Raw genomic sequence first — 20,087 nt, 5'->3', positions numbered from 1 at the left:
GTCAGGCAGAGGCCAGGGCGCCTCAGGGCTAAGCCCATCAGGCCCCGCCCCCTGCCCTGCCCACTCAGCCCTGCCCACTCAGTCCTGCCCGGCCCAGCCCAGCCCCGCCCAGCCCGGCCCGGTCAGACGCCATCACATCGGAGCACAGCCTTCGCGCCTGCGCAGACCGGACCTGCGGCAGTAAGGCGGAAGTCGTCGCGCGTGCGCTCGAGGGGAAAAATGTTTCTTCCTCCCTCCCCTTTTTTCTAGGACAGCTTAGCGAGGACATGCTTCCGGGTCAAAGGGTTTGCTTCCGGAGAGCGGGAAGGCTGAACCGCGGTGGTTAAGCTGGAGTCAAATTTGCAAGCTTCTCGTTGGAGAAGGCTCTGGCCATGGACAGGTTAGTTGTGGTGGTAATGGGTAAGCTAGGAGACTTGCCTCGCGCATTTGTTGGGCGGAACGAAATAGGCGAAACCCAACTCCCAGAGGAAGCCGAGGAAGGCCCGGGTGCTATCCCTAGCACTCCCCTCCGGTGTTGGGAGGGTCTGCAGATGATGGAAGAAAAGCAGCTTGGGTCGCGAATGAATATGGACAGTGATCATCACTCGCATTTTCGCACCAGCTCTGCCATCTGTTTTCGTTTTGGCGCAACGTTTTTCATTGATGGGGTGGGCGGGATAGGAGGTGGTCCAGCTTTCGAGATGCTGCGTGACCTGCCCGAGATCACAAAGCCAGTCAGTGACGGAACTGGGATCTCAGCCCAGACTTTCTGATCACAAGTTCCAGCATCAGGTAGTTACAGAATTAAGGTCTTTCTATGACCCTGGCACTATGCTAGCCTCCTGCTATAAAGGTGTGTTATTCCTGTTTTTGGCCTCTGGGAATTATAGTGTAGGGGACAACGGAGCAGTGCGAAGTGATGTGTTTTAACTTTTCTGTGGGAAGAGAAAATGAGGATGCGATAAAGTCCCCCTGACACGGGAGGTATCAGGAAGACTTCGCAAAGGAGGTAACTCTCTAGTTGGCCTGAATAATGGCTACATTGAGTGCCTTAAATGCTTTATTATACATATATATTGTATTAGCTAATTTCATTTTCCTGCAATCCTATGATGATAGGTACTGTGATCCTCTTTTCATAGATTACATTAGGGCCAAAAGAGTTTAAGAACTTGGTCACAGTTAGGAAGCTAATAAGTAGAAGAACCAAGTTGCCAACCTGATATGTCTCCAGATTCCAAGAGCCTCTTTGCTGAGTAAGTGTTCGCCAGGTGGATCAGAGGGGCAAATGTAGGCCTCTGTAGGAGAAACTACATGTACAAGGTGCAAGACTATGAAAAGGAATGAATGCATTGTGTAGCTGAATGGTCACATGCGATGTAGGTTTGAATGGGGATGTTTGTAGTTGAATATAAGGCTGAACTAGTAAGTCGGGGGTTAGAGTATAAGACAAAGGAAGTTTGGACTTGATTCTGTAGGCTTCAGAGCTATCTTAAGATTTTCAGTGGAGGACGGGGCCCCTGGGTGGCTCAGTCGGTTAAGCGTCCGACTTTGGCTCAGGTCATGATCTCACGGTTCGTGGGTTCGAGCCCCATGTCGTGCCCTGTGCTGCCAGCTCAGAGCCTGGAGCCTGTTTCAGATTCTGTGTCTCCCTCTCTCTCTGACCCTCCCCTGTTCTAGCTGTCTTTCTCTCTCTCTCTCTCTCAGAAATAAATTAAAAAAAAAATTTTTTTTTTAATTTAAAAAAATTAAAAAAAGATTTTAAGTGGAGGAAAAGCATATTAGATCCTTGTCTCAAAATACAGGTCTTTTTAAAAGAATGTTTATTATTTTGAGAGAGAGAGGGACAGAGCCCCAGTGGGGGAGGGGCAGAGACGGAGGGAGACACAGAATCTGAAGCAGGCTCCAGGCTCTGAGCTGGCAGCACAGAGCTGGAACCGGGGCTCAAACTCCCGAACTGTGAGATCATGACCTGAGTCAAAGTTGGACACTTAATTGACTGAGCCATCCAGGTGCCCCTCAAAATACAGGTCTTTTAATTCACACAATTTATTTTAGTTACCTTGGGCTGCGGACAGTGGGAGATCAGGGGCCACTGCAACAGACTGAGACAAGAGATGCCATTAGCGTACTCGGGAGAAATAACTTGGAGAATCATTTCTCCAATTTATTAGAATTCTTTTTCACTTAGCCTCCCTTCTCACCAGTCCCAAACAACAGAAGTTTTTCATAGTAACCATGGTTTGAAGAATTTTAGAAACTACAGAAGATCCTTTCAAGAGATCCTGCAATTTCAGGGAGCTCCTCAGTTCAACAGAGGAAAGACCTGCCTTTGTGAAGCAATTATGTAAAACAGTGCTATGATATAGATGCCAGGTGTTGGAATAATTCCATGGGCGAAAATAACATGGTGAGTGCTAATAACTCAAAGATGCCTATGCAGGAAAAATTTGAGAAGGACTTTCTTTTAAATTTTTATTTATTTTTAAGAGAGAGAGACAGAGAACGAGCAAGGGAGGAAGGAGAGAGAGGGAGACACAAAATCCGAAGCAGTCTCCAGGCTCTGAGCTGTCAGCATAGAGCCCAATGCGGGGCTCAGACTCAAAAACCACCAGATCATGACCTGAGCCGAAGCTGGACACCTGACTGACTGAGCCACCCAGGTGCCCCTGAGAAGGACTTTGAGGGATAAGCAGGATTTGGAATCAAAGAGCGCTGTTAACGAAAAGGTCAAAGAGTTGGCTATACTTTGATTGACCCAGGGTCCTTTGCTCCAGTTGTGATAAAGTTCTTTGAAAATGCTACATTCTCATTTCATTCACATGAACTTTACTATTTTAGGAGTGGCTTTGGAGAGATGTCATCCCCTGTGATCCGGGAGGCAGAAGTGACTCGGACTGCACGGAAACAGAGTGCTCAAAAAAGAGTTTTAAGTATCCTTTGCATTTTAAACATCATTATACAAATTACAACATGCCTGGAATCAAGATTATAGAATTTTCTTTTCCTGAGAGATATTAGACACTCACTATTATAATAAAATGATGTGGAAATTCATTTTTTAAATTTTATTTAATAAATGTAATCCTGAAATTCAAAGGGGTTAAAATTTCTGTTGCCTTGAAAATAAGGGTGTTCTGTTTTACTGCTATCCTGTTGTAGTTAGCTTCTGCTGAGATGAGATACCCTTTTTTTAATTTCAAATCTCAGTACTCTTAGTTCAGTGTGTAGTAATCTAAGACTGATGTCTGAGAAATGAAGCAGTAGAGTGAGTGATTTACTCTTTGCAGAGAAAAAGCGGTAGCCATAAAAACCTTGTTCTTGAAAAACGTATTCAAATATTTTATATAGGGTAATATGGTTAATTCTAACTTGAATGGTGTCCGTTTTGTACGGAAAACTTTTCTTAACCTGTCTATAGTTCGACCATCCCAAGATGAAATTTTTGCTAATACTACACCAAGAAACCAGGTTATCCCTCGAACTCCCAGTTCGTTTCGACCACTTTGTAAGATTTTTTGCTTTTTGGTTTTTTGTTTGTTTTTTTTACTGTTTTATTTATTTTTGAGAGAGACAGTGTGAGCAGGGGAGGGGCAGAAAGAGAGAGGGATAAAGGATCCAAATTGGGCTCTGCGCTGATAGCAGTGAGTGTGATGCTGGGCCTGAACTCCCAAACTATGAGATCATGACCTGAACCGAAGTCCGATGCTTACCTGACTAAGCCACCCAGGCGCCTCATAAGATTTTTTGCTTTTAAAGCATTTAATAATATATTTATATATAGATTAATTATATATAACATATATTTATATACATTAAATATTAATGTTTTATAATAATAGTAATAGCTGTATGTTAAAGTTTACAGTACACATAATAATCTTTGGTTACAATATTAATAGTTAAGAACAAATAATAATGATTGCATTACTATTTGTTGAACTCTTACCATGTATAAGACACTGCACTTTACATAAGTACACAATAACTGTGATGTAGGTATTATTTATATTTTGCCTAAACTGAAATTGAGACTTGGAGAAATTATTCAATGACGATAGCATGGCTAAGCAAATATGAGTGTAATGCAAAATTCAGACAATGATCTGTTCACTTCAAAGCCTGTGCCCTTTACACTAAACTGCCTCTTCAGTATTTGTAAAATTGGAATATGAAGAATCCATGGACTCATTAGTGTCCTTTTTTACTACTTAGTTATGTTGTAATGAAAACATCTCTATTTGCAGTAAAAGATTTTCCTGTTGGGCTCACTAGTACCAAAAGATCACATTTACAAAAATAAGTTAGATCTTCCTATCATGGAAATGTTACTATTTAAGTATTTACTTAGTTAGAATCTAAATAATTGGAAACAAAGTTATTTATTGGTTGTTTGATTGTTTTGTTTTCTTGATCAGTGTTCATGTACTTTGGATTCTTTTTCTAACCTCTTGTTTGTAGCTACTCCACCCAGCCGAAGCTTACTGAGGCATCCAGATGTTTCCTGCATTCTTGGAACAGGAGGGAGGTCTCCCCGGCTTGCACAGTCTTCAGGGTTCTTGGGAAATCTGTCTATGGTATGTGGAAAAATGGGCTGAAAATGTTCCTCTTGTCATATAAGCAAGATATTTAGCTTAAAAGCCTTTGGTGAGATTTGCAGTCATTGTCCTCAAAAGAGTTAACTAGGTTATGTAGTTTGAAATATTTTTTTGGTTGGGCTTTCAGAAAACTGAAAACCTTAAAACCCTCTCCTGTCACAGTTGGAAACTGTAATGCCAGCAACATTTGGATACAGACAGAATGTGTTAATTTGACAGTCTGCTTCTCCGAAGAAATAATTGATTGGTCGTTGATGACTACAAAAGCTGAGTCCTGTTTTGAAGTATAGAAGAGTAGGAAGCCGAGAGAAATGGATGAAGAGTATCATAAGAAGAGAGACAAGGCATTAGAGGAAAGAAAAGAGAAATGTTGGAAAAAGTAGATGAGGCACTCTTTAGAAATCACTGTGATACAGTATTGAAAAGAGAAGAAATGTCATATAAACTGGTACAGAATGACTTCACCTAGGTGTTCAAAATACCCTATAGAAAGAGAACGGATTGTTTCTAACCGAGAAGGAAACAGAAGAGTTGTGTTGGAGTAGGAGAGTATGATGGAAAATTTAGTGCAAAAACAAGATAAAAACAGTTCTGTTTGGCTCTGTGCATACTAAAAAGACACAGAGATTTTTCTTTTTTAGGTTTATTAATTTGTTTTGAGAGAGACAGCAGAGTCCCATGCAGGCTCCTCGCTTGTAGTGCATAGGCCAACACAGGGCTTGATGTCACAAACCGTAGATCATGACTTGAGCTAAGATCAGGAGTCGAACACTTACCTGACTGAGCCACCCAGGCACCCAGAAAAAAGTCACAGGGATCTTTGCACACACTTGAAATTGTTTAAATTAGGTGTCTTCTGAAGTATGGTTTGGTTTGTTAAACCTCTCCTTAAAAGATTAAATTGCTCTGTTAAGTATTGTTGTCTTACAGATTTTTAGAATGTTAATATCTAACAATGACCTAGTCATTGAACAATTTTATGCTGCTTTTGAATCTGGTTTATGTTGGCAATGTTTACCTTGTTCTACTTGAAAACATGACTGAATTAACTACATCTGGGGTTAAAAAAAAGAAAATGACTTATTATTTACTGCCTCAGAACTGCAAGATTAATAGTAAAATCGTTAGTCTCTTAAAGCCCAGAACAGAGTAAATGGGGTTATTATAAACTATACATTTTTTATCGTTGCTTCTACCTGGATTTTAAATAAAGACGCCTTTTTAAATCTTCAGATAGCTCTCTCTGGCTTTAAAAGGTGGATTTTAGAGCACTGAGTGTTATGTGGAAACTAATTTGACAAACTATTTGTAAAAAAAAAAAAAAAAAAAAAAGGTGGATTTTAAATAAAGGTGAATTTTTAAAACCTGTTTTTAAACATTTTAGACATGTCCGAACATGGTAAAGTAAGCTCCCATGTGCTCATTGCCCAGTTATTAATATATGGCCGATTTTATGTCATCTGCATCCACAGGTGTTTCCCCTTTGTTACTTTACAACTCCCCGATTTCATAACATTTTACTCAGAAATATTTTTGTGCATATCTCTGAGACATAAGACATTTCTTTCTTTAAAACAATGCTATTAACATATCTAACATCCCATACACACAGTAATTTATCATTTCAAATACCTACTTTGTATATATATTTTTTCATTACTGTATATATTTTACTAAGTGTTCACATTTCTTCAGTTGTATCAAATTTTCTTAAGTTGGTTTGTTTAAATCAGGATTCAAATAAGGTAAACACATTGCATTTGCTTGATATGTCTTGTCTTTTAATCTATAACTGCCTCTGTCATCCCTTTTGTTAGCGTTCATATGTTAAAAAAGCTGGGTCATTTGTCCTGTACATTTTCCCAGTAGTGAAAAACTGATACGAATTTAGAGCAGTAGAACTGCCTTATCTTACATGTTACTGTCAGCTTAAATATTACAAAATGCAATATTTATTGCCTTAAAAAAAAAAAAAAAGTAGTACAGAGAAGAAAACTGTTCTAAAAGCTGTGATTTCCTTAACAAAATAGTCACTAAAGTCTTTATTTACTCAATGGCAATGGCTCATTACTTTTCTGTATCTTTTTTTTTTTTTTTTTTTTTTTTTAAGGTAACTAATCTGGATGACAGTAATTGGGCTGCTGCATTCACATCACAGCGTTCAGGACTCCTCACAAGTACAGAGTCCCACAGTGTAACAGAGGACGTAACTCTCAGTGCCGTCATGTTACGTGAGGATGATCCTGGTGAAGCCGGTAAAATGGCATTGAACTCTCACAGGGTAGCCTGTTGCTCTACAAAGACCAAGGAAACTATCTCTTATATCCCTGCGTGTCATTACAAAATACTTTTCATTAAGCTGATTAGTTATGGTAATGGCTGAGCCATTTGATGTAGTAGCTCCAGAAGGTTGAGACTCTCACCTTAGTTCTCAGTTGGAGGAGCATCTTGCCACTTTATTTTTCAGTTCAAATGCCATGTTAGGTTATTAGACAAGTCTCATATCTTTCATCTTTCATATTTCTATTGAAAAATCATCTCTTTTTCTGTAGGTTGAGGTTTTATCTAATCTTGTTGACATGTTTTAATCTGGATGCTAATGCTGTCTTTTTTTTCAAATAGTATGAAGACCTTTCTAGTTTTAGGTTGGTTATTACCATTCCCCTTTGGAAAAACAAGGTTGCTTTTCATGTGTCTGTAAGAACTCATTATCACATGGGATCTTCATTTTATCATTCTGAGCCAACGTGATAGAGTCAGTGTACTTACCTCGGAGTGGACATTATCTTATGTAGCGGTCCACTGAAGAGTGACAAGAGCTATTCCCATTAGAGGGGAAAGGGAACTGCTGCTCATAATGGGTGGCTTTCAGAGCTCACCTGGCTAGGAAGTGATGGCACCAGGATTTAAAACTAAGCAGTTTGATTCCACAACCCTTCTCTTAACACTGTGGTAACCACTGCTTCCTTATAGTATCTGCCAGTAATAAGTACTCAGATTTTGAGAGATTTAGAAATCCTTTGTACTAAACCGATACAATAGGAAAAATGTTAATTTTTAGTATTAACAGTGGATGTAGGGTGCTGGGTAGCTCAGTCGGTTAAGCATCCGACTTCGGCTCAGGTCATGATCTCATGGTTCATGGGTTCAGGCCCTGCGTTGGGCTTTGTGCTGAGAGCTAGTTCAGAGCCTGGAGACTGCTTCAGATTCTGTATGTCCCCTTCTCTCTGACCCTCCCCGGCTCACGCTGTCTCTGTCTCTCTCTGACCCTCCCCTGCTCACGCTGTCTCTCTCTCTCTCAGAAATAAATAAAAAATATTTTAAAAAATTTAAAAAGTATAAACAGTGGATGAGACCTAAAGTATGGTACGGTACTTCAGTAGAGTGTATTTATTTTCCCTAAGTAGAATATATATATATCATCTTAGTATCTGTTACAGCTTTCTCAGCTGTTTTGTTATGTATTTAAAATACAAATCAGATATTTTACAATTGGGCTCATATTTTTGTAGTAATTGTTGACAGATAGATAGCTAACACAGCCTTGGGCTCTTAATAGACTTGTAGGTAACAAGAGAAAAAAAATAGATGCATTGGACTACATCAAAATCTAAAATTTTCATGCATAAAAAGATGACAGTCAGTAGAGTGAAAAGGCAGCCCACAGAATGGGAGCTCAGAGCCTGGAGCCTGGATTCTGTGTCTCCCTATTTTTCTCTGTCCCCATATGCTCCACCTCCCCCACTCACACATCCTGTGTCTCTCTCAAAAATAAGTAAACATTAAAAATTTTTTTGGGAAAAAAAAACAACTACATCTCAACAACAACAAAAAACACAATAAAGGATTAGAATAAATATTTCTCCAAAGAAGATATGAAAATGGCCAGTAAGCATATGTTAGGATGCTCAGCATCGCTGATTGCTAGGGAAGTGCATATCAAATCTGCAGTGAGACACCACATCATCCCATTAGGATGGATACACACAAAAGAAAGCATAAAATAACCAGTGTTGGCAAAAATGTAGAGAAATTGGAAGCTTTGTACATTATTGGTGGGGATACAATGATCAGCAATTCTACCTTTGGGTATATGTCCCCAAAAACTGTAATCAGGATCTCCAATTCGTATATCCTTGTTTGTAGCCCCCTTATTCAGAATAGCCAAAAGGTAGAAGCAACCCAAATGTCCACCAGTGAATAAATGGATAAGTAAATGTGTCATATACATGCAGTGGGATATTATTCGACTTTAAAAAGTAAGGATATTTAGACACATACTACAACATGGATGGAACTTGAGGACGTTTTGCTCAATGAAATAAACGAAAATTAAAGGACAAATACTGTATGATTCCACTTACATGAGGTACCTAAAGTCATTGGACTCCTAGAAAGTAGAATGATGGGTGCCAGGGACTGGGAGAGAGGAGAACAGAGAGTTCCTTAGTAGGTAAGAGTTTTAGGGTTTTTTTTTTTCAATTGAGATATAATTGACATGTAGCATAGAAGAAGTTTAAGGTGTATAACATTGAATTGATGCATTTACATATTGTAATACAACTCTTAGTTAACACCATCATACCTTCATATAATTACCATTTCTTTTTTGTGGTGAGAACCTTTTATATTTAGTCTCTTAGCAACTTTGAATTATAGAATACAGATTTATTCACTACAATCAATGTTATCACTAGATTTTCAGAATTTATTAATCCTCCTTTTTAAAGTTTATTTTTAAAATTTATTAAGGTTTATTTATTATTTATTTGAAAGAGACAGAGAACAGGGAAGGGGTAGAGAGAGAGAATCCCAAGCAGGCTCTGAGTTCATTTTTTTTACTTAGACTGAGTCTTTTTGTTAATAAATTGTATGAGTTATTTATATATGTTGGAGATTAACCCCTTATCAGATATACATGGTTTACAATGTTTTCACCCATAGGTTGCCTGTTTGCCTTTCTATTTTGTTCATTGTTTCTTTTGCTGTACAGAGCATTTTAGTTTGATGTCATCTCCCTTTTGACTTTTGCTTTTGTTTCTTGTGCTTTTGGTGACATATCCAAAAAGTTGTTACTGAAACCAATGTCAAGGAGCTCTTTGCCTATATCTTTTTCTAGGAGTTTTATGGTTTCAGGTCTTATATTTAAGTCTCTAATCCATTTCAAGTTAATTTTTTTTTAATTAACAAAAAGTTTTTTTTTACATTTATTAATTTTTGAGAGACAGAGAGCATGAGCAGGGGAGGGCCAGAGAGAAGGGGAGACACAGGATATGAAGCAGGTTCCAGGCTCTGAGCTGTCAGCACAGAGCCTGATGTAGGGCTCAAACCCATGAACTGTGACATTATGACCTGAGCCAAAGTCGGATGCTTAACCAACTGAGCCACCCAGGTGCCCCTTTTTAAAATTATTTTAAATGTTTATTTTTGAGAGAGAGACACAGCACAAGACACAGAATCTGAAGCAGGCTCCAGGCTCAGAGCTGTCAGCACAGAGCCCCACACAAAGCTTGAGCCCACAAACTGTGAGATCGTGACCTGAACCAAAGTCAGACGCTTAACTGACTGAGCCACCCAGGTGCCCTACAAGTTAATTTTTATGAGTGGCATAATCTAGGGGTCCAGTTTAATTTTTCCATGTGATCCTCAGTTTTCCCAGCACCATTTACTGAAAAGGCTGTCCTTTCCCCATTGAGTATTCTTGGTTTCCCTGTCAAATATTAGTTGACTATACATGTGGGAGTTTGTTTCTGGACTCTATTCTTTTCCATTGATCTATGTGTCTGTTTTTATGCCACTATCATACCGTTTGGTTTTTTTTTTAACTTTATTTATTTTGAGAGAGAGCACATGCACGGGGGGAGGGGGGGATGGTGCGGAGAGGGAGAGAGAGAATCCTAAGCAGGCTGTGTGCTGCTTGATCTCAAGAACTATGAAATCATGACCTGAACCCAAGTCAAGAGTTAGACACTTAACAAACTGAGCCACTCAGGCACCTCTCATACTGGTTTTTTTTTTTTTTTTTTAATTTTTATTTATTTCTAGGACAGAGAGAGAGACAGCGTGAGCAGGGGAGGGTCAGAGAGAGAGGGAGTCACAGACTGAAACAGGCTCCAGGCCCTGAGCTGGCAGTCAGCACAGAGCCCGACGCGGGGCTCGAACCCACGAACTGCGAGATCATGACCTAAGCGAAAGTCGGACGCTTAACCGACTAAGCCACCCAGGCGCCCCACCTCTCATACTGTTTTAATTACTCAAGCTTTATAGTATAGTTTGAAATTAGGAAGTGTGATACTTCCAGCTTTGTTCTTTATCAGGTTCACTTTGGCTATCCTGAGTTGTAGTTTTGCAAAATGAAAAGAGTTCCGTGGATGGATGGTGGTGACGGTAGCACAGCACTGTGAATGTACTTAGTGCCACTGACCTGTACACTTAAAAGTGGTTAAGATGGTAAATTTTGTTTTATTTATCTTCCGACAGTTACAATTATTTTTAAGTTTAATGTATTTGCAGGGGCAGGGAGAAGGGGGAGACACAGGGAGACACAGGGAGAGACAGTATTCCAAGCCGACTCCACACCACCAGCACAGAGCCTAATGTAGGGCTTGAACTCATGAACTGTAAGATCATGACCTGCGCTGAGATCAAGAGTCACTTAACTGGCTGAGCCACCCAGGCATCCCACCATTGTAATTTTTAACAAAATACAGCAGAAAAAAAGAGATACATAGCTGTGTTTTAAGTTTTCATAGAGACATAATTACCTAGGAGTATGTCACTTAACTTTCTTGTTCCTTTTCTTTTTAACGTATTCTAGCATCCATGAGTATGTTTTCCGATTTCCTGCAGTCTTACTTGAAGCACTCTTCAAATACTGTTTTTGACCTTGTAGAAGAGTATGAAAACATCTGTAGTAGTCAGGTAAGTTACTTTCACTCCATCGTTGGTTGAACTTCAGTACTCTTAGTTTTTTGAACAGCATCAACATTTCCGTACTGTGAATTTCCGTCCTGTTAAGGGAGATGTTTTAAGGGTGTAGTGGCAGGGGTAGCCAGAGCAGCTCTGCTTTTTGCTTATTGAAGGTCCGTATGAGATTTCTTTGGGAGACAAAAGGATTCTGCTACTTTAAAAAAAGGAGAATCCAGAATATGCAAAGAAGGCTTTAAACCCAACAATTAGAAAATGAACAGTCCAATTAAAAAAAATGGACAAAACACATAAACAGACACCTCACCAGAGAAAACATACAGATGGTGAATAAGTATGCAGAAAGATGTTCAACATCATATGTCATTGTGAAATTGTAAATTAAAACCATGAGATGTCATATACCTATTAGAATGGCAAAGGTCCAAAAGCAGAACACCTAACAATACCAAATGCTAGCACGGATGTGGAGCAGCAGTAGCTGTCATTCGTTGTTGGTGGGAATGCACAGTGGTAGAGTCCCTTTGCAAGATAGTTTCTCAGTGTCTTAGAAACCTGAACATACTCTTATCATATGATTCAACAACATTCATACTCTGGTATTCACTGAAATGAGTTAAAAACTTATGCCCACACAAAAACCTACATATAAATAAATGTTTATAGCAGCTTTATTGGTAATTGCCTAAATTCAGAATCAACCAGGATTTCTTTTAGTAAGTGAATGGATAAGTCAACCGTGTACATCTATACAGTGGAATTTTGTGCGTTGCTAAAAAGAAATGAGCCATCAAGCCATGAAAAGACAAGGACGAACCCTAAGTGCATATTACTAAGCTAGAGAAACCAATTTGAAAAGGCTCCATACTGCGTGAATCCAACTCTACGACATTCTGGAAAAGGCAAAACTGGAGAGAGTAAAAAGATCAGTGTTTCTAGAGGGTGGGGGAAGATAGCATGAAAAGTGGAGCATGGTGGATGGTTAGGGCAGTGAAACTGTATGAGATTTTAATGGTGGATACATGTCCTTTATGTCAAAACCTGTAGAATATACAACACCAAGAGTGAACCCGTGTATAGACTTTGGATGATAATGACATGTCAGTGTAGGCTCATTGTAGCAAGTGTTTCACTCCCGTGCTGGATCTTAACAGGCACAAAGCAGTGGGAGCTCTGTACTTTCCACTCAGTTTTGCTGTGAACCTAAAACTGCTCTAAAACATTAAGTCTGTTTTTTGAAAAAGGAAGAGGAGGAGCAGCTGGCTGGCTCATTTGAAGAAGCATGTGACTCTTGATCCTCAGGATCATGAGTTCAAGCCCCATGTTGGGTGTAGAGATTACTAAAAAAAATAAACATAGATAGATAGATAGATAGATAGATAAATGGACTTCAAATAACTATTGCATTCAAGAATGATTAAAATAATAATGGCCAACATTTTTGATCATTTAATATTGTTTCAGTAATCAAGCTCTGAATTGTTCCATTATAAAAGCAGTAGCTTCATTAACAGAAGGAATAACAGTGACTTACTAGAGTTAGGGTTCCAGTAGAAAATAATGAGAAGTAGAGAGAACACTTATTAAACACTGGCCTTAAGACAAAGGTGACATTATTTTGTGAGTATTTTTTTAAGGGAGGGAAAAGCTATGGTGGTGGTAGTGATTCTTTTTGTTCTGAATGAGAGCGATCCTGTTTCTGAATTCCTCTTGAGAAGACTCAGAGGTACTATTGATAACCTTCGAGAAAGGCTTCCTTGACCCTGGATCCTTACGTCTTCTGATAAACAGTTTTGTGTGTGTTTCTGGGAAGAACATCCATACTTTTCGTTAGATCTTCACATCTGCCTCAACCCGAGAAAGGTTAAGAACTACGGTTTTAGAACGAGGAAGTAGCTTTGGTTAAGTTGTGCTTAACAATGAGTGTTTTAGTGCCCGTCTTAAAATATTTTTCCTGATTTGATATATGGTATAAATTTTTCAGGGGTAATTTGAAGATAACTTTATTTCTCATTTTCATTGTTATGCTGTTAGTCCATGTTATTATTTTGTCAGGTATAGGTTAGATTTAGTTTATCTTCTAGTTAAATATAGGTTAGATTTGTCAGGATTGGGTTAGATTTAGCTTATACAAGAAGAAAAAAATGTACCCATGGCTGTTTTTGTTTAATCTGAAATCTAGAGTGTGTTAAACTTTTACATACATACTCACATAAACACACCTTACTTCAGATTAAGGCCATGTCTAGTGGGAATGCTTTATTTCCATTCAATTAAAAAAAGGCAATAGATAGGAAAAATTTATACTATAAATGTGTGTGTGTGTGTGTGTATTTAGTTTTAGCACTATGAGCTTGAAGAATATGCAGTTATGACTCAGAATTCTAGAAAACCTCTTTACATCTGTGTTTTTATGTTAGGTGAATATACTGAGTAAAATAGTGAGCCGAGCAACACCTGGACTTCAGAAGTTCTCAAAAACAGCCAGTATGCTCTGGCTTCTTCAGCAGGAGATGGTCACATGGAGGCTGCTGGCTTCTCTGTATAGGTAAAGTGTGTAGTCCTCATAAGTGAAATGAATGCACCGTAACCAATGGGCAAATTAATTTAAACATTTTTTTAATGTTTGTTTATTTTGAGAGGGGGCAGGCAGAGAGAGAGAGAGAATCAGAATCCCAAGCAAGGCTCCCCGCTGTCAGCACAGAGTCTGACGCAGGGCTTAGTCTCACAAACTGTGAGATCATGACCTGAATCACCCAGGTGCCCAAATATGCAAATTAATTTAACAGTTAGAGAAGCATGTGTTTGGAAATAGGTTCTGCTATTTTCAGTACTTATTGTTTCTAATGCCTTGCCATTAGATGATTGTCAGGAGTGAGTTAGGAGGGAAGAGGGGAATGTTAGATCATAAAGCTGGTAACTCCCAAAAATACGATAAGGAAAGTACTGAAAATACTACAGTACTTAGGATAAAGAAGAAAAAGAACTCTGCTTCGGATTCTGTGTCTCCCTCTCTCTCTCTCTCTCTCAAAAATAAATAAACATTAAAAAGATTTTTTAAGATAAGAAAAAGGACTGAAAAATAGGCTTTATGTAAAGTAACAGTTTGAAAGAAGTTAATCATATTTTCCTCCTCTCAGATGCTCAGTGGTTTTGGCTCTCATCTGCTGCTTTCTCATTGTGATGAGAAAATTTTGAAAGAAAATTAGATAATTTAATTTTTTTGCCATGAGAAAACATTATATTAAAAAGTTAGGTGTGTGCGTTAGCAGGTAGCCTGGAAAGACTTTTTGCAGAGTCTGTTTTTAATAAATACCAGTTTGGTTCAGATATCCGATCCAGAAGGTATATATTACTGGTATCTTTGTTTCAAAAGAATGGTTAAGTTAATTGGAAACTTAGTTTGTTTATGCTGGAGAGAATGTAGGTTTGTGTATGTATGTAATTCAAAAGGTGTTTTCATATAATATTTACACAAATTAAGCCTTTTTCATTTTGTTATTTTTCCTCAGAGACAGAATACAGTCTGCATTAGAAGATGAAAATATGTTTGTACTTGGTGTAAGTTTAAGATTAATTTTTTCCTTTATAAATGTTTAAAACTTAAAATGGTTTTTAGTAGGGGCGCCTGGGTGGCTTAGTCAGTTAAGCGTCCGACTTTCGCTTAGGTCATGATCTCGCGATTCGTGGGTTCGAGCCCCACGTCGGGCTCTGTACTGACTGCCAGCTCAGAGCCTGGAGCCTGTTTCAGAGTCTGTGACTCCCAATCTCTCTGACCCTCCCCTGCTCACGCTGTCTCTCTCTCTCTCCCCTAGAAATAAATAAAACATTAAAAAAAAATCTTTTTTAATGGTTTTTAGTAATAGGATTTGATTTCTGACCTCCATCTTGAGTTTCTTCATTTAAAAAATTTTACAAGTAGGTAAAAGATACAATCTCATATAAAATTATCTAATATTGGTTTATATTATAGAGTAAAAGGTAAAGGTCCTGTTTTATCCCTTACTGTTCAGTCTAACAGTTTGCTACCAGACACTTTTCTGTGCATCTTTATATGTATATACACATACAGTTGTTGTTGTTTTTAATGTTTACTTATTTTGAGAGCGTGTGCACACAAGAGGGAGAGTATGTGTGAGAGTAGGGGAGAGAGAGAAGCTCAGGCACGCTGTCAGCACAGAGTTCAACGTGGGGCTCAGAGTCCAAAGTCAGAGGCTTATCTGACTGAGCCACACAGGCGCCCCACGGTTTTGTTTTTTTTAATGTATAGTATGATTTCATTTATACATTATACTAAGAGGTTTTTTTTTAATCAATTTTTTTCTGTCATTCATGTAGGTTTACCTTATTTTTTCATAATATGCCAGAACTGTAATTTTTTCAGACATTTTGATGGACATATTTAGGTTGTTTCCACTATTTCTCCTGTAGCAATCAGTAATGCAGTGAGCATTCTTCGTATTTATCTATGTATTTCATTTCCTACATTTCTGGAAGTGAAATTATTGGGTCGCAATTTGATTGATTGTCATCTTGCCTTCCTAATGCAGTGTACTGAGTGTGGGTGAAAATGCTTACTCTAACTTATTTAATGTTGCCAATTGGAGAGAAGGTGTGTCATTTCAATGTGTATATTATTGAACATTAGCATGGTGGAATGTTATTCACCTTTTTAAAATATTTTTTTAACATTTATTTATTTTTGAAAAAGAGACAGTGCTAGTGGGGGAAGGGCAGAGAGAGAGGGAGACACAGAATCCAAAGCAGGCTCTAGGCTCTGAGCTGTCAGCACAGAGCCTGACACAGGACTTGAACCCACAGACCGTGAGATCATGACCTGAGCCAAAGGTGGATGCTTAACCGACTGAGCCACCCAGGCATCCCTAGTATTCTTCATTCTTAAGCATTAATATTCTTATATGAATTCTGTCTTCATACCATTTGCTCATATTCTAATTATTGTTTCCACTTATATATGTTAAAGTTAGTCCTCCTTTTACTTGTCTTTCAGTTTTGTTTAAGGGGTCTTTGTCAAGTAGACATTTCTATTTTTATGTGATCACATCAGTGAGGTTTTCCTTTATCATTCATTGTCTTTTGTTAAGGGAAAGCCCTTGGATTGTTAAATTTTATCACCTGTCAACTTCTGCTATGTAGAATCAAAGAGTTAAAAAATTTTTTTCAAGTTTTTATTTAAATTCTTGTTAGTTAACTTATAGTGTAATATTGTTTTCAGGAGTAGAATTGGGTGTTTCATCACTTGTGTATAGTACCCAGTGCTGTGAACAGTACTGTCCTTAATGCCCATCACCCATTTTAGCCCATCCCTCTCCCAAGAGTTTAAAAGTTTTTAAATGTTCACTTTCTGGTGTCACATGATTGCATCCTGCCCTTTATTAGGATTTTTTTGCTTGTTTTATTTTGTTCTCTGTTTTATTTTACTAAAACAACATCTCTGAGGAGGTAGAGTTTTAAAATTCCAAGTATAGCCAAAGAATGAAAGTATCAAGAGCAACTGCAGATTGATCTAGCACTTTGAAATTTGCTTATGAAAAATTTTCACACGTGAAAGTACAGATTTGCTGTGTTTAAATGTTTATGGATAATTCAATATATGTCAGATTCACCTTTTTCCTTTCTATTAAAATAATATTCTTAGAGTATCTTCTTTTCTTTCCTTCTTTAACTAATTTTTTAATAGGCTCTTAATGCCAGTGAGAAAATGGTGGTGGAAACATTATTTCAGAGAGATCCACTTGTCCGACAAAGTCAGGTAAGATTAAAATAAAAATTTTTTTTTTATGAAGCATGGAGAAAAGGTAAATGACACACAAAGAACTGAAACTTTTTAAATATAAAAACTTAAAAAGCTTTTTTTCTTTTTGATGTTTTTACTTGTAATTAAAAGGAGTTAAGAACCTTGTTCTTCTGTTTTCAAATGAATTACCCTAGTATTTCCAGGAATAGCTTTTTAAGAACTGTTATTATTCCTATAGAAAATTTCATTCTTTTGCCATATTTATGTATCTTAGAAAAACAAAAATAGTGGTTGGAAAAATTGTTAGTTGGTATTTTTTAATCAGAAACTTTTTGAATTAATACTCTCTTTTTTTCTTTCCTAGCTGGTGGTGGATTGGCTAGAGAGCATTGCCAAAGATGAAATTGGAGATTTTTCTGATAACATTGAGTTTTATGCAAAATCAGTATATTGGTAAGTTACTAAACGTTTATTCTTGAAGTCACTCAGCGTTGGTTTTGTTTATTTATCTTTCAACAAATATTTAAATTTAGTCTGTCAGCAAAACAGATACAAACTCTGCTTTTATGGTGTTAACATTATTTAAGAGAGTTAGACCACAGGTAAATATTTAGCCTTTTGGGCAGTTATAGCTTTGAAAAAAAGAGAGTTAATGGATAGAAGATGACAGTGGGTACAGCTTTAAATAGAAGAGGTAATCAGGGCAGGCCTCTTCTAAAGAAGTAACAGGTAATGAGTGAGAGGAGGCAAAACATGCAAAAATCTGGAGGACAGGTTGTTTTAGACAGGAACAGAAACTGCAGAGATCCTGAAAACAAAGTATTTACGCAAGGAGGCCAGTCTGAATACAGCAAAGAGAAGTTTGGTGGGAAATGAGATTGAAGATAGTCAGCTCATATGGGGCTTTTATAAGCAGGCTAGGGTGAGGCTGTGGGGCTTTATTTTAAATGTGATTGAAAACCCTGAGGAGAGAATAATGACATGGTCTGATTTGTATTTTCAAACAGCACCTGGTTGTGTTTTTTAATAAATGTAATTTGACCATCAGGGAGATACTTTTGCCAGGTTTCTAGCTACTTGTGCTTTTTTTAAAATCTTTGGTCACTACATCCTTTAATACTTCTGAATTATTTTAAAGAAACCACAAAGCATCTCTAGGTTAAAGGGACAGTTTATATTAAAGACTTGAAGAAAATGTTCAGATTGCATTTGAATTCAGTAACATTATGCCTGTACCAAGTCTGCAAGTCACATATCTTTTCTGTGTTTAACTAGGAAAGTAGTGCTATTCCGTCTTTGTCAAAACTTAAATCTTGAGTAGTTGTGATTTTTCCGGGAGAAAGAAATTTTCATTTAAAAATTTAAAAGTTAGTGTAAAATGTCTTGTTTTTCCACATTTTTCCACATTTTTTATGAGTTGGTCTTTTCTTTTTTTTTTTTTTTTTTAAATGTTTTATTTAGAGACAGCGTGAGCAGGGGAGGGTCAGAGAGAGAGGGAGTCACAGACTGAAACAGGCTTCAGGCTCTGAGCTGGCAGCCAGCACAGCAGGGCTCGAACCCACGAACCGTGAGATCATGACCTAAGCGAAAGTCGGACGCTTAACCGACTAAGCCACCCAGGTGCCCTGAGTTGGTCTTTTCTTACTGATCAGTGGAACAGAATATAGAACTTAAAAACAGACCCACACTCAGATGGTCAGCTAGTGTTCAGTAAAAGGCGTCAGAACAATCCAGTGAGAGAATGAATGTCTTTTCAACAAACCATCCAGAAAAACTAGATATCATGCAAAAAAACACCTCCCTCACACCATACCCAATATTTAATTCAAGATGGAACATAAAAGCTAAAACCACAGAGCTTTTAGGGGAAAACAGGAGGACATCTTTGTGACTTGGGGATAGGCAAGAGTAAGAAAGATCATAGGAAGCAATAATCAGGGAAGACTGATTGGATTTCATCAAAATGAAAAAATACTCATTAAAGATATCATTAAGAAATGAAACAGGGCAAGCCACAGACTGGAAGAAAATGTAAGACTTGTAGCTGATAGTGAACCACAGCTCAGTAATGAAAAGGTAATGTAGTAAAAAAAAAAAAAGGGCAGGGGGCAAAGATTTGAACAGATAAGCTCACAAGTAGACAGATGAGTGGCCAATAAAGACATGAAAACGTGTTTAACATCATTAGTCATCTGAGCTAAAATGCCTCTTAAATATTTTTGAATGTTTATTTATTTTGAGAGACAGACAGAGCACGAGTGGGGGAGGGGCAGAGAGAGAGGGAGACACTTTCTGAAGCAGGCTCCAGGCTCTGAGCTGATGTGGAGCTCAAACCCACGAACCGCAAGATCATGACCTGAGTCAGTCGGTTGTCTATCCGACTGAGCCACCCAGGTGCCCTTAAAATGCCTCTTTATATTTAGCACTTTTGCATGGTTTTCTGAGTTTGTACTCTCTTTGTCTACTTTGACTTGATTTTATTTTATTTCCTTAAATAAGCATATTAGTTATTCCTTTTAAATATGTTATACTTTTTCTTGCAGGGAAAATACTCTGCATACCCTGAGGCAGCGGCAGATGCCTTCTTACATAGGAAGTATCCGTCCCCTTGTCACTGAATTGGTAAGTTTCTTTGAAATGAAAGTTGTCTTCAGGGTTCTGTGATTGTTTTTTAAAGGCTGAGAATTTTCTTCCTAGGAATCCTTGTTTTGGTTTCCCAAAGGTTTGCATATACTGTTTACCACTGACTACTTAGTTGCATTTGAATTTGGTGGAATGTATTTGAACATTTCTGTTGCCTGGGAATTGTAAATTGTAAAAGAAGG

The 20,087-nt window shown here is 37.9% G+C and overlaps 1 protein-coding gene across 1 annotated transcript in view; it reads left to right on the top strand.

Annotated features, from left to right (window-relative positions):
* The first annotated feature begins 290 nt into the window (after positions 1 to 290).
* The window catches only part of NUP107 (nucleoporin 107), a 43,830-nt gene continuing 24,033 nt past the window's right edge, over positions 291 to 20,087 (top strand). Inside the window, exons 1-11 of the mRNA XM_039245648.1 lie at positions 291 to 379; positions 2,821 to 2,912; positions 3,401 to 3,487; positions 4,441 to 4,556; positions 6,688 to 6,832; positions 11,395 to 11,498; positions 13,925 to 14,052; positions 15,017 to 15,065; positions 17,206 to 17,277; positions 17,627 to 17,715; positions 19,806 to 19,884. Coding sequence (XP_039101579.1) covers positions 372 to 379; positions 2,821 to 2,912; positions 3,401 to 3,487; positions 4,441 to 4,556; positions 6,688 to 6,832; positions 11,395 to 11,498; positions 13,925 to 14,052; positions 15,017 to 15,065; positions 17,206 to 17,277; positions 17,627 to 17,715; positions 19,806 to 19,884 — 969 coding nt within the window. The 5' untranslated portion in view covers positions 291 to 371. The remainder of the gene's footprint in view (positions 380 to 2,820; positions 2,913 to 3,400; positions 3,488 to 4,440; positions 4,557 to 6,687; positions 6,833 to 11,394; positions 11,499 to 13,924; positions 14,053 to 15,016; positions 15,066 to 17,205; positions 17,278 to 17,626; positions 17,716 to 19,805; positions 19,885 to 20,087) is intronic.

This window comes from Hyaena hyaena, unplaced genomic scaffold (assembly GCF_003009895.1).
Source record: "Hyaena hyaena isolate Hyena2069 unplaced genomic scaffold, ASM300989v1 scaffold_262, whole genome shotgun sequence".
Classification (NCBI taxonomy): domain Eukaryota; kingdom Metazoa; phylum Chordata; class Mammalia; order Carnivora; family Hyaenidae; genus Hyaena; species Hyaena hyaena.
The sequence above is the reverse complement of the archived record's forward strand: the minus strand, read 5'-3'. Positions and strand labels throughout refer to the sequence as shown.